At 32.8% G+C, this 13711-nt stretch overlaps 1 protein-coding gene across 4 annotated transcripts in view; it reads left to right on the top strand.

The window, feature by feature from the left end:
* Dync2h1 (dynein cytoplasmic 2 heavy chain 1) overlaps positions 1–13711 on the top strand; it is a 280807-nt gene that overhangs the window by 30888 nt on the left and 236208 nt on the right. For all 4 annotated transcript variants that reach the window (XM_063256154.1, XM_063256153.1, XM_063256152.1 and 1 more), the window contains exons 23-31: positions 633–788; positions 880–994; positions 1840–2010; positions 2962–3344; positions 4049–4181; positions 4279–4396; positions 7231–7343; positions 9036–9155; positions 12255–12405. In XM_063256154.1, the coding sequence (XP_063112224.1) occupies positions 633–788; positions 880–994; positions 1840–2010; positions 2962–3344; positions 4049–4181; positions 4279–4396; positions 7231–7343; positions 9036–9155; positions 12255–12405 (1460 nt within the window). The remainder of the gene's footprint in view (positions 1–632; positions 789–879; positions 995–1839; positions 2011–2961; positions 3345–4048; positions 4182–4278; positions 4397–7230; positions 7344–9035; positions 9156–12254; positions 12406–13711) is intronic.

Below are 13711 nucleotides of genomic sequence, written 5' to 3'. Positions count from 1 at the left end.
TTGAAAATTAAGTTTATACATAGGTTGTGTTGAGAGGTTGGGATATGTTTCATGATCGCTTTCTGTTTAAAAATGGAATATATAAAACATTTAGGGAATATATTTTTAATGCCTCTTCGAGAAAAATGAATATGGGAAAACAAGTAATAAGACCTCCAGTGAAAAAAGGGGTTGTTGATTTATAATAACATAAGATACTAGATTTGAGAAGTATTTTAGGTTTGATCTAATCAGGTGACTATATCAGTAAAATAATTGCTTTCGTAGGTGAGTGGAGATTTTAATACTATACTTATTAAATGGTATTATAATAATTAAGTGAAGAATATCTTATATTTGACTGAGGCTATTCTCTTTTCAGATTAATTCATAGATTTATTAGAATCATGAACATTTATATATATTACATATACAATTATATCCATGTATGCTTTACCAACTCCATGTTGGTTCCTTTTGAAAAAATGTCTATTATTTTAAGTCATCTAAAATTCTCTTCTGCTGTATCTCTACTAGTTATATACACATGTGAATGCTTATATTCATGCAAATATATATACTCAAAATTTAAGTAACTTAATATTTATCAGTTCTTTTCACAATTATAAATATTTTAATATTTGTTTTGGTAGTGATGATTGTCATCATTTTGGACTAGAGGAACCTAACTTCTCTCTAGCATCTACCATCTCTAAAGACATTGAGAAATGTGCACAAATTTGGGCGCTTTATGAAGAGTTTCAACAAGGATTTCAGGAAATGGCCAATGAAGATTGGATTACTTTTCGGTTTGATTCAAAAACAATATTAACATGTAGATTCATATAATTTGATATTTATTTGTATGTGAACTTTAAGTTGTGTTTTTGTATTTTATAGGACTAAGACTTATCTATTTGAGGAGTTTTTGATGAATTGGCATGAAAAATTAAGGAAGATTGAAGAGCATTCAGTTATGACAGTGAAATTGCAATCAGAAGTTGACAAATATAAAGTAAGATTGTTTTAATTTATTCTATTAATTAAAATCCTATTTAGGGTCTGGGGATTTAGCTCAGCGGCATAAGTACCTGCTTGGCAAATGTGAGGTCGTGAGTTCAAATCCTTGGTACCAACTCCCCCCGCCCCCCTGCCCTGGAAAAAAGTGCTATTTGGAGCTTTCACTGATCTTTTTCTTAGTAACTCAACCATGGTCTTTTTCGTTTTTATCGGTACCAGGGATTGAACTCACGACTGCCTGCTTGCAAGGTAGGCGCTTATGCCGCTGAGCTAAATCCCCAGCCCTGAACCACAGTTTTAATTTATACATTTTCCAGTTAAATTATTCCATTATAAGCCGGGTATAATGGTGCATGCCTGTAACCTCAGCACTTGGGAAGTGAGGGCAAACTGTGAGTCTGAAGCCAGCCAGGGCTATATAGTGAGTTTAAGGCCAGGCTGAACTGGCTAATAAGACCTTGTGTCAAAAACAAACAACCAAAAAAATTATTTCATTTAAAAAGTCATAAATATAAAGTAAGTCATAGAAATTATAGATGAAAGTATTATAGATTCACTGGAAAGAAATTATAACTAAGAAGTTTATGGATAATATTATAGAGTATTTAGATCCTGGTCTACATGCATTATATCCTAAAGTAGAAATATTCTTTTTATGTTTTAAAATATATTAAAGTACAAGAGGAAATAAGTATATAAACTTTCATACAATTCTAAGAATGTGATTTCAAGATTGTTAAATAAGGTAATAGTGCAAAATTTTGAGTGCTAATAATCATAAAATTATAATTTATAGTTTGCATATGTGAACATAATACCTTTTTCTTCTTCTTTAAACAGATTGTAATTCCCATCTTGAAATACGTGAGAGGGGAGCATCTTTCTCCAGATCACTGGCTTGACCTTTTTCGCCTGCTTGGACTTCCTAGAGGGACTAGTCTAGAGAAATTACTGTTTGGTGATTTGCTCAGAGTAGCAGATACCATTGTAGTCAAAGCTTCAGACCTTAAAGTAAGAATATTCTTATAAATATCCCTTAATGCTGACCTTTTTTGATATAGTTTTTGTTGATATTTTGTTAAGTGAAGTCAGACTTTTTCTTCTCTTAAAATTGTAATAATGTATTATTTGATTCTTTCATTACTAATGCATCTGAATCAATCTAGCACTGTTAATGGGTTTATGGAAACAATAATATACTGTAAACCATTCTTTGTGAGAGACAAAATAATGCAATAAAAATTTTCTTTTCAGAAGGATGTCAGCTACAATAAAAAACTTAACAAACATTTTTACCTAATGCATTTAAATCTTATGATATGTTACAAGTTGAAGGTACAGGGAACAAAATCTAGAGCACCAAGTTATTAACTTGTTTATTAATCATATTTACTAAAGGCTGTAGGTAATTGTGAAACTTGTCACAATAGTTGCTTAAATGGCAGATAGTGTTGTATCTGGCCACTTATTATGAAAATATGACTCATTCTATCATATTGTTTTATTTTCTATCTAAAAGGTAAACCTGTATGTTTGTCAGTAATCCTGGAACATGTTTCACAATCGTGAGAAATTGTAAGGGTTAGCTGTTAAACCTTTTAGGTAAATCAGGGTTGACAGATTACAGTGACATTTCTGTAGTTGTATTTTCTCAAATATTGGCTTTTTTGTCTCTAAAACTTTGATAAACCAGACTAGTTTCCTCTTGAATTTTGTTTTTCTTTTGTAGATGTAAAAAGCATAGATTTGTGTGAATCACATGAATGTGAATGCTTAATACCTGATATGCCTTCATATGATAGCATATCATTGGGGGGGAGGATTACATGTAAAATATATTCACTTTATTGTTTTTGCCTTATGATAAAAATTTGTACAAAAGTATATTCTTATATAGTATATTTTTATAATTTATATGACAATAAGTTTGAAATAGTAAATGTGGAATTTTATGTTAAATAGGATTTAAATTGTCGAGCACAAGGTGAAGTTACAATCAGAGAAGCTTTGCGTGAACTTGATCTTTGGGGAGTTGGAGCAGTGTTTACATTGATTGACTATGAAGACAGCCAAAGTCGAAGTATCAAGCTGATTAAAGACTGGAAAGATATAGTAAACCAGGTTGGGGATAACAGATGCCTTCTTCAATCGTTAAAGGACTCTCCATATTATAAAGGATTTGAAGATAAAGTGTCAATTTGGGAAAGAAAACTTGCAGAGTTAGATGAGTACTTGCAAAATTTAAATCATATTCAGAGAAAGTGGGTGTATTTGGAGCCCATTTTTGGCCGTGGAGCTTTGCCAAAAGAACAGACACGCTTCAGCAGAGTTGATGAAGATTTTAGGTTGGTACAAGTACATAAAATCTTGACATGTGTGCCAGCATTTTAGTCATATTGTGAAGTGTTTGTTAATCTCTGTACTCAGTCTCTTTTCTTTGGACCTTCTGAGAAGCTCTCTCTCTCTGTTTTTAATTCAGGCATTTAAAGAAGTTATAAGTTGTGTTTTATTATCCTCTAACAAAACTTTGTACTCTGTCTTCGTAACACATACATATTCTCTCTGTCCCTCTTTCTCTTCTGTGTGTGGGGTATTGGGGATTGTACCCAGAACATTACATGTGTTAGGGAAGTGTTCAGTCACCAAGCTGTATCTCCACTGTTTTAAAATTTTTATTTTGAGATGGTGGGTCACTAACTCTTCCAGGCTGGTATTGAATGTGCAATCCTCCTGCCTCAATTTCCTCAGCAGCTGGGATTATATGGGTGCTCCACCCTGCCTAGCTTTATTTAAATACTTAAAAAATTATTTAATGTCTTTCTCTGTCATCATAGCATTTTCTGAGCTAGGACTTAATGGTGTTTCATGAATGAATGGTATAAAAGAAATTGTAATGTGAAAAGAGAAGATCATAATGAGACATTAATGTTTAGCATAATCTATTAAAAGTGTTAATGGTTTCTCAATGTATTCGAAGCAGATAAAAATATCTTAATCTCTTTCAGTTATAAAACTGTTAATACATGTGAAAATAATTTTTCTTTTGTAGATCAATAATGACTGACATCAAGAAAGACAATAGAGTCACAACATTAACTACTCGTGCAGGAATCAGAAACTCTCTACTAACAATACTTGATCAGCTTCAAAGATGTCAGAAATCATTAAATGAATTTTTGGAGGCATGTTTATTTTTAAAGCAATCTAAATGTAATAAATTGTAGAGTATTTAGTATCTTAATTATTTTAAAAGAAAACTATTTAAAATTTTTTTATTAGGAAAAACGCTCAGCATTCCCAAGATTTTATTTTATTGGTGATGATGATTTGTTAGAAATACTGGGCCAGTCTACTAACCCGTCTGTGATTCAGTCTCATCTTAAGAAGCTGTTTGCTGGTAAGATTCACTATTTATTCAGCAGATACTTATTTTGTTTTAACTATCTGCTAGGCACTTGAGTAAAATATAATTAATATACTCAGAGTTTAATCCTGGAGCCAAGGTAGTAAATCGACAACTATAAATAAATACATTGTGACAGTTTTTATGGTTTATGTATGTACTATAGCTGTACATATGCGAGGATTTAGTACAGTTGTGCAACATCATGGAGAATATAACATGTAAGGTAAGGTCTGATGAATATATAGGCCTTAAAAGCAGGGTGGTCAGTAAGAGAGGACAGGCTGTGTAAAGGCCTCAAAGTGAAGGAGAATATGCCTTTTCATTGTTGAGTTTAAAGTCTTAGCAGTGAAAGACAGCCAAGTAGAAATATTCAACAATGATGGTTATTTTTTCACAGTATTTCATTTCTTTGGAAAAGAGCTGTAGTTTTCAGAATAACTTTAAAGAACAAAGAATTCTAGACTGAGGCAAGGGGATTGGTAAGTTAAAACCCAGCCTTGGCAACTTCATGGTTTAATGGAACCTTGCCTTGAAAGAAAGAAAGGAAGACAAGAGAAGAAAGGAAAGAAGGCTGGGGATGTAGCTCAGTGCTAAGACCCTAGGTTCAATCTTCAGTACCAGGAGAAATAAAAAAATAAACAATTCTTGTCTTCATTTACAAGCAGCAATTAGCAGTTACATCCTATGGGCTAAATCAGTCTTCTGTTGCTTTTTAAAAGAAGTTTAAATAAAGTTTTATAGGATCATAGTCATACTCTTTTGTTTTATGCATTATCCACAGATGCTTTTGTGTTATAATTCTAGAGCTGAATATTGGACACAGAAATTCTGTGACCCATACAACTTAAAATATTTACTTTTTGGTCCTATACAAATATTGCCAACTCTGTGTTCCTGAAGTTTTATGCTGTTTATATAATCTGTTATATGGGCTGTAGAAGGTAGTAGAGCTATTGGCATCAGAGGTCATATTTAAGCTCTTTCTCTAATAGTTATTTACTTCTCTGAAATTGAATTTTCTTCTTTATATTACAAATAATAACTTTTTGAAGATCAAAATGAGATCACATGTTCACTTACTTTATAGGTAATGTGTTAATTTGAGATTTACCATCTCAATTCTCTTTTGTTTCATTTTTAAATACTATTTACAATCATTACTTTTATAACTCACCTAGATTTTAGTATCCTAAAATACATTTTATTGATACATAATTTGTATAAAACAACCTGGGCATCTCTCCTTGAATGCAGAACAATTGCTTCAGCGTTAGTTATAGTGAGTCTTATTTCCATGTACTGATATGTACAGAGCTGGCTTAATGGGGACCTGGTCAAGATCCCCAATGTCCCAAATGAGTGTATGGCAAAGGCTTAAATAAATGAGACAAGTGGTATAATTTTTAGGGTTCCAGGAGGATCAAAACCTTCTGCAGAGTTCAAGACTCTGAGCTAAGACAAGGAATGTCTCTTTGTGGCCCGTATTTATTTAGTATTGACACAAGGAAGGAGTTAGAGTGGAAAATGCAAGAAACCTGAGCAGGACCTTGGGAAAGGTTCAAAGACCCCTCCAAATAACAGTCTATGTTAATTGAGGAGAACTATCCTAGAAGAAAGTCTCCAGGTTGACTCACTACAGGAGTGAAATGCCTGAAGCTACAATCTCTATCTTAATTGGTGTTGGAGCCAGGTGTCCTCAGCTGTGGCCTATCTCACCCTTTGAGGTGTCGCTTTGTTTTCAGTTCAGCCATGACCCAGCCATGCCACCTCCTTGCTCGTGTATTCAGCATCAACAGCTTTAACACTGGCTGTGCTATTTTCTTCTATCTGCAGTTGGCTTTAAGCAATGCAAATAAGGCCAGCTGAGATACTGGTATATAGTCCTTAGGATCAGCCAACAATTTTCTGTTTCCTTGTATCATGGTCCCTGTAAAACAGTGAAATACAGTGTGATGTCAAGTGGTATGAGCCTCAAAATAAGAGACTATGACATCCCAGGGCACAAAAGTTTACATATCAGAAACTGATGCAACAGTCTCCTAAATTCATTCATATGCTCTCTCAATTGAGTTATGCAGGTTGGTCTTTCTGCATATCTTTTTCCTTACATATTATTACAGAGGTGCGTGCTCTCCACTTGGCTGGCTCATCTCACCTTACTCACATAATTCCCACCATCCTCACTGTCACTCATCCTTCAGCCACTCCCTTTTTCATGAGAATAAATTCTGGGAGAGACCTTGTAATTGGGCCTTTGTTCATATATCCTCACTTGAATCAGACTTAGGACCTCTTGGCTGCCAATAACTTTAAATATGTCTTAGTGTCTTACTTCTATCGTGAGTTGCATTGGTGGTAGATTAAAATTAACTCTCTGGAATTCCAGTAACGTTTCTATGGTATTACAAATATAGCTTTCTGGATTATGAGGTGGACTGGAAAAGGGATTTATAATATTTGGACTACAATTTACAATATTTGGATTACAATAGTAATTTATATACATTATACTGTTTATACTTTAAATACATAATTTGATGAGTTTTTACAAATATATACACCTGTGTAACCACTACTTCAGCTTAGCAAAAAACATTTCCATCCACCAACAGTTCCCTTATGTCACTGTTACTCCTAACCCTTTATTCTTATCGCTTACCTGGTTTTACCACTTTATATTAGTTTTTCTTATTTCTAGAACATATAAATCACCAATATGTATTTTTGTGCTCTGATTTGTGTTTTCGCATTTCTTTGCTTAACATGGTGATTCACCATCCAGTTGTATATCCTTTTGTAATTAAATCATTGCTTCCCTATAACAGGAATTAACAGTGTGTGCTTTGATGAGGAGTTAAAACATATAACTGCAATGAAATCGTTAGAGGGAGAAGTTGTACCTTTAAAAAATAAAGTCCTTCTATCAAATAATGTAGAGGTATGTAATTCTTTTTCAAGTATGAAAATAAAAAAATTAGCCTATGAAATCTGTATCAAAAATAATTTAGTCAATTTGTAGGATAGAGTTACTTAATTTATGTGTTTTAAGAAACTCATATCTTCAGGAATGCTTTATTTTGTTAGGCTCAGAGTATTTTAATATTAAAAAAAGGGTCTGAAGTGTAGCATGTAATTATGCAAATAATTTTGATTTTGGAGTAAAAAAAAAGTACTGGATAGTGACCTGGGCTCCACAAGTTATTAGCTTTGTGACTTAATGTCTCAGTGCTCTTATCAGTAAAAGGGAAATCTTCATATCTGTTGCAAAAATTTTCAGTTGAAAATTAAATGAGATCGTTGCCTTCAGTTAGACTTTGATTCCTTGGAACATAAGTACTTTAAATAAATGCTAAATAATTCCTGTTTTCTCTTTATTCATTAAAATACTGAATTGTATGAGATTATTTAGGTGAACAAGTAAACTGGAAACTATTGCATTAATAAAACAGTCACTGATTAGTGCTCCAGGACTGGACGTAACCTAATCAAAGGTCTATTATAGACATACAGCTTAAACCAGTCAACAGTAATTTACATCACATTAAAATTTTCAGGTTCCAAAGTAATCTTTCAGTGGAAGCCAGGGGCCATGCCTGAGGATGTGTGTATATATACAGGCCAGCAAAATACCTTTTCTTGGCTAGGTCTCAATATTTTATTGGATGTTGAATATGTAAATCAGGTAATTAAAATGTTATAGTATTCTTAAGTAGTTCCCATGTTTGAGAATTTTATTATTGCTTTCATTCCTTGATTTACTGGCACAACACAGAGAGGAAAAATTGAAGTTTTAGTAACTGGGCAACAGCATTTATTATGCCAGCAAAGGAGAAGCTGATGCATAGGAAGCTTTTGTGATTAGCAGAACAGTTATCTCCGTTGGCTGAAAAACAGATTCTTACTCTAGCTTCAGTGGCTTTTAACATAGGCAGAAGTTCATGCAGTGTGCTGTATAAATTAAAAATAAATCTAGAACTTAATTAGATGATGAAAAACTAAGATTATAGTTTTTACCTTTATAGTTCTTTTCCAGTGATACTTTGAAAGTAGTGGTAGATAGTCTTTGTTATTTTTTATCAATCATTATTCACTTAACTGCAGTCAAATTTTATTTATCATTAAGTAGAAAAATGTATTTTTTTGATTTTGAAGTATGTTGTTTGTTTATCAAGGCAATCTAACACCCATCTTTCCCTGTGCTGCCTCTGTGACATTAGGTTAAGCCTAATGCCACAATCTCTTCCTGTGAGTGCCCCTCTCTGAGTCTCTGATAACTGTGATGGCATGGACCAGGAGATTGTACAATCATTGCAGCTGAATAACTGGCTTATCTATCTAGCTTGTTTGTCATAATGATAAAAAGGATGGGCAGCTTTTCAAATGTTCATATTATACTGGTTTTTGTAGACATACTAGTTATGATACAGCTATCCCCAAATGTGAGCTTTAATACTCACTATTATACCAAAAGGTGAAAATACTTTTTTCAAATTATTTGAGCCATTTATAACACAGTGGAGAATTATATGCTGTGTTACACTGTTACATGCAATTATATAAATAATGTCAATCAGTAGATCATATGTTTGTGTTATGACTAGTGTATATTATTTTCTAATTGTATTTTCAGGGTTGGTTGAATGATTTGGCCTTGGAAATGAAGCAAACTTTGAAACAATTGTTGAAGGAATGTGTTACTATTGGGCAGAGTTCACAAGGTGCTGTTGATCCATCTCTGTTTCCTTCACAGGTAAAGTGCTTATGTCTGGAATGTACGTAAGCATGGAATTGTGGAAGTATCCTTTACATAGATTCTAGGAGGCTCAGACAAGTGGAATACTTAATATTTAACCTTTCACATTTTAAGAGAAGCAAAATGACTGGTTTCAATCACTGCTAAATTGTTAATCTAAAAAGCAAATAACTATTGTAGATTTTTTTCCCATGAGAACTCAACATCTCAGTGTCTGCCTTCGGTTCCCAAGGATGAAAGTTCTTTTTATCTAGAGCTAATGTGAACAGATGACTCAGCTTCTGCATTGGGTCCTTCAGCTGTAGAATGTAAAGGATGAACTTTGTGGTAATGAAATTATCTTCTGGCTCCATTACTTTGCTCTACTTCAAACAGGGGGCATTTTGTGATCTAAGTAACGCAAGTCAGTGACGAATAGAATGGGGAAGGGAATCAGCCACATAATAGCTTCCTAGTTCCAGATATTTAGGCCATTATTGATGGAGACACACAGGATTCATAACATTGTTGCCCCTATGCCACCACTCCTTGCATGGGACCATCTAAGAGTAGGGAGCTGGAAGGAATGTGGTCGGGTGTTAATTTAGATCTGAAATATAATCACAACACTGTACTGGAGTATTGGCAGGGAATTGGTCACATGGTGGGACACAGACATGCTATAGCTCAGTAATAACAGCAGCTCATTCCTGAGACATTGGATACTCGATATGTAACTTACACAACTTGTTCCAGGTCTTATCAAAGTATAGCACTAATAAGACTTGTGCTACCAGTTTTGCCCTGTTCAGGATGTGGGCCCATTAATGCTCTCAGCATAGAGCATTATTAGCTTTGTCCTTAGAGCTGGAGGTAGGCATTGAGGATTTTCACATTAAAATCTTCCAAACAGCTTTCAAAGTTACTTACTTTTTGATTAAGAAAATTATTACCTATTGAAACAGGTTTTTATGTTGATTCTCTTAAAGTATGGGAAGTTAATAGAAAGTATGGAACATTTTAGATTCTGAACTTTTTGTCAGTAGTATCTTTTTATATTTTGAAGCAAACTAAAATGTATTTTAAAAGTATTTAACCAGCAGCATTACAGATTTAGATTTAAGCTCTTTTATTATCTCTGAAAATGCTTGCTTGTATTCTGTCAGCTTTTATTTTTCATTTTTTGGTACCAGGGATCGAACTCACAACTTTGCGTTTGCCAAGTAGGCACTTATGCCACTGAGCTAAACCCCTGCCCCTTCTGTAGCTTTTAGATAGGGCTTAAATTGACTTACAATAAAAGACAAAATGTAAGAAATCCATAAAAGCAAGAATTGACTAATAATTGAGTTAGGAAAATGACAGTTGCATTTAAAGATATATTAAGAAAATTAGGCAGAAGGAAGTTCCAGATTTCAGCCTGAAAGTTACCTCTAGGTTCTTGAACAGTCAAGTAATAATGCAAATTCGTTTTTTTTTTTTATTTTAAAAGATACAAATTCTTAAGAATGTAAATAGGTCTTGTGTATCTTAACAGAGGATTTCAGTTAATTAGATTTCAATTCCCTTAACAATGTATCTTGAGTATTTGTGTGAAATGATGAAATAGTGTAACTAGTTACATAAATGCTTGGTATAGGTAATTATGTGCTGATGATTCAGTTACTTTTTTATACGGGCCTGAAGTGATGTAGAGAAGGTCTGATCTAGAAAGGAGGCAACCTGGTGAAGTTGAAAAATATTCCATAGGTGATGGCTTATTTTTCAGTTATTCTCTGAATAATACGTTTTGACACATAGTTATGTGTCACACATACTATAATAGCACTTGTATTACCAAATTATTTTGAAGGTTGTTTATAAAATATTTACAGAACCCAAAGTGATTGTTATATTTTATGTGTTAGTAGTATTACTGCCTGTCTAAATATCTTATTGATAATGTGACTTGAGAATACAATACTGGTCTTGACTTTCACTTCTGTTAATGTCTCACAGATATTGTGTAGTAGACTGTTAAAAATTGAGATCATTGATGTTCATTTTGGAAATAAGAAATACTAGATGAAAGCATCTAAATGTTTATGTATTAGGCTTGGAAATAGCATGTTTCAATTAAAGAGCCAAGTCTTTTTCAAACCTGCATTTGGATTTGATTAAATGCTTAACTCTACAACCTGATTGAAGTAGCAGGTGAATTTGTACCACCTGATATAGTGAGATAACTTTACCCAGGAACGAATTATTAATTGGCTTTATCTTCTATAAAGTAATATTAATATGATATTTATAGAGTAAATTAGAATAAGACAGAAGCTTAGCTAACTATAATATAAAATATATGTATGGATAACTCAATTAATATAGGGGTTGGATGATATCTGGATAATGAAAGGTATGTGGCAAAAAACTTCGTTAAGTAGAAAACTGTCAAGAAGTGTAGAGCTTTTATAAGATGATAGTTAATATCTGTAGTTTAAAGAAGGATATTGGTTTTTATTTGTTCATCTAATAAGTTTATCAAAGTGTCTTGATATAAGTTGCAAAGGCTGGTCTTTCAGTATATGATGTGCCTTATCAATAGCCTTGCCATACTGTACTATTATAGAAATCTTCTTAAATAGTGTTAGTATTTTCAGTTTTCTATAAAGATTTTTGTTTATGGATATTAGATTGAAAGGCTGACACATCTTTAAGAAAATTAGGATATTTTTAGCAGTATACTGAAAGATTATTTTGAAATGTTAGGTTTTTGTTTTTTATTAAGTAGCATACATCGCATTCTGATATCTCTGCATCTTGGTGGTTGAAAAAGGGTAAAAGGAGAATCAGTGTCTGTAAGTCCAAAGCCCTTAGGGTATAATAACTTGGTGGATTTTAGGATCAAAAAATAGACATGGAGCAGAGTATAGTAAGAGAGGAGTTCTAAGAAGTAGGGTTCATGCAGTGGTTTTTCTATTACAATATTGCACAGTCAGTAGTTGAGGTGGCAGTATGACATTCAGGTGAACTATTTAATACACAGTTGACAATTCAGAAAATGGTATTTTTCCTTAAATTTATAAAATATTTCTAAGAAAATTCACCTTTTAAGCTAATTTGTTCTTTATTCCATAGATACTATGCTTGGCAGAGCAGATTAAGTTCACTGAAGATGTAGAAAATGCCATTAGAGATCATAGTCTTCATCAGATTGAAACACAGTTGGTGAATAAATTGGAACACTACACCAACATTGATACAAGTTCTGAGGATCCTGGAAATACTGGTATGGAAAAAAGTGTTGCTTTTTTTTTCCCTCCTGCTTTTGGGTTATTCAAATTTTTAAACCTGGATTGTGTATCCATTCTTCTATACAACCATTCATTTGGTAATTACTCTGTGATTTACTATATTTTTAAAATTTTTATATTGTACTTAGTCCAACAAATGTACTTCTTTAAATAGAATGTAGAAACTACCCAATATAGATGTCTTTATCCTTGCCTTTTTTTGTTGTATTCAACTATTACATCTACATACATTGACATGTCTGTGAAATTGTTTTATTTTTTGCTTTTAACCCCAAGTATTTTTAAAAGATTCAAGAGAAAAATAATCTATTGTATATGCTAATATGTTTACCATTTCTGTTGCCCTTCTTCATTCCTGAATATTCTGATTTCTGTTATTTTCCTTCTGTCCAAAGAATGTCCTTCACTGATTTTTTTTACATGTTGTGATAAAAAATATGGATAAATGTTTATATTTGAAAAACTGTTTTCACAATAAAAGACACACTACCATTAATCACTTTCAAAAATACTCCCCCTCACATTGAGCATGCATATCCTATCCTCCTTGCTGTTTTGTCAATTAATTTAGTGAGAACTATCTTTAGTTGTGCTGTCATGGGTGCCTCGGTATCCTTGCTCTATTCAGGATAAACCTTTCATGATCGTTTTCAGTTTGGAAAAGAGCCAAAAGTGGCATGGTTCTAGACCTGGTGAATGGAATGAGTAAGGACCCTTCACAGTGTTTTTAGGAGCTTACTTTTCTGCTGAGTGTTAGTTAAGCAGCAATATTCACTCTATTTTTTTATTATACCTCATAAAAATATAAAAGAGGATTTCCAGAACTGCTTTGGAAAGTGTCAAGAACGATGGCATACTCTTTCCTGGTACTCTTTGTTTATGTCAATCTGAGTTTTTTTTTTTTTTTTTACCATATTGGGTATAGAAATGGGAATGTCAAAGGAGGGCAAATAAAGAGGTACATTTGCCAATTAGTTTTGTGGTATTCCTAATTTTAATCTCCCAATATGCCTACCTTTTTTTTTTTTTTTACTTTTCAGAGACTTAAAATAGCAGATCGATATATGTCCAGTTGTTTAACCTACATTTACATGTACAAAGAAAGTAGAGTATGCTTACTCCTTTGAATAAGGAACCAGAACTCTTTTTTTATTGAAATTTGATGACCTAATTTTTTGATACTTTTTATTATTTCTTGCTGACATTTTTTGTCTTATACAATTTATATTACTGTACTATTCAAATGTATTGTGGTATTACCATTTAAATTGATTAAAAAAT

Source organism: Cavia porcellus, unplaced genomic scaffold, assembly GCF_034190915.1.
Source record: "Cavia porcellus strain 051 isolate PalLab524CR breed Dunkin Hartley unplaced genomic scaffold, mCavPor4.1 scaffold_9, whole genome shotgun sequence".
NCBI lineage: Eukaryota > Metazoa > Chordata > Mammalia > Rodentia > Caviidae > Cavia > Cavia porcellus.
Note: the sequence above shows the minus strand (reverse complement) of the source record. Positions and strands in the feature narration are given on the sequence as shown.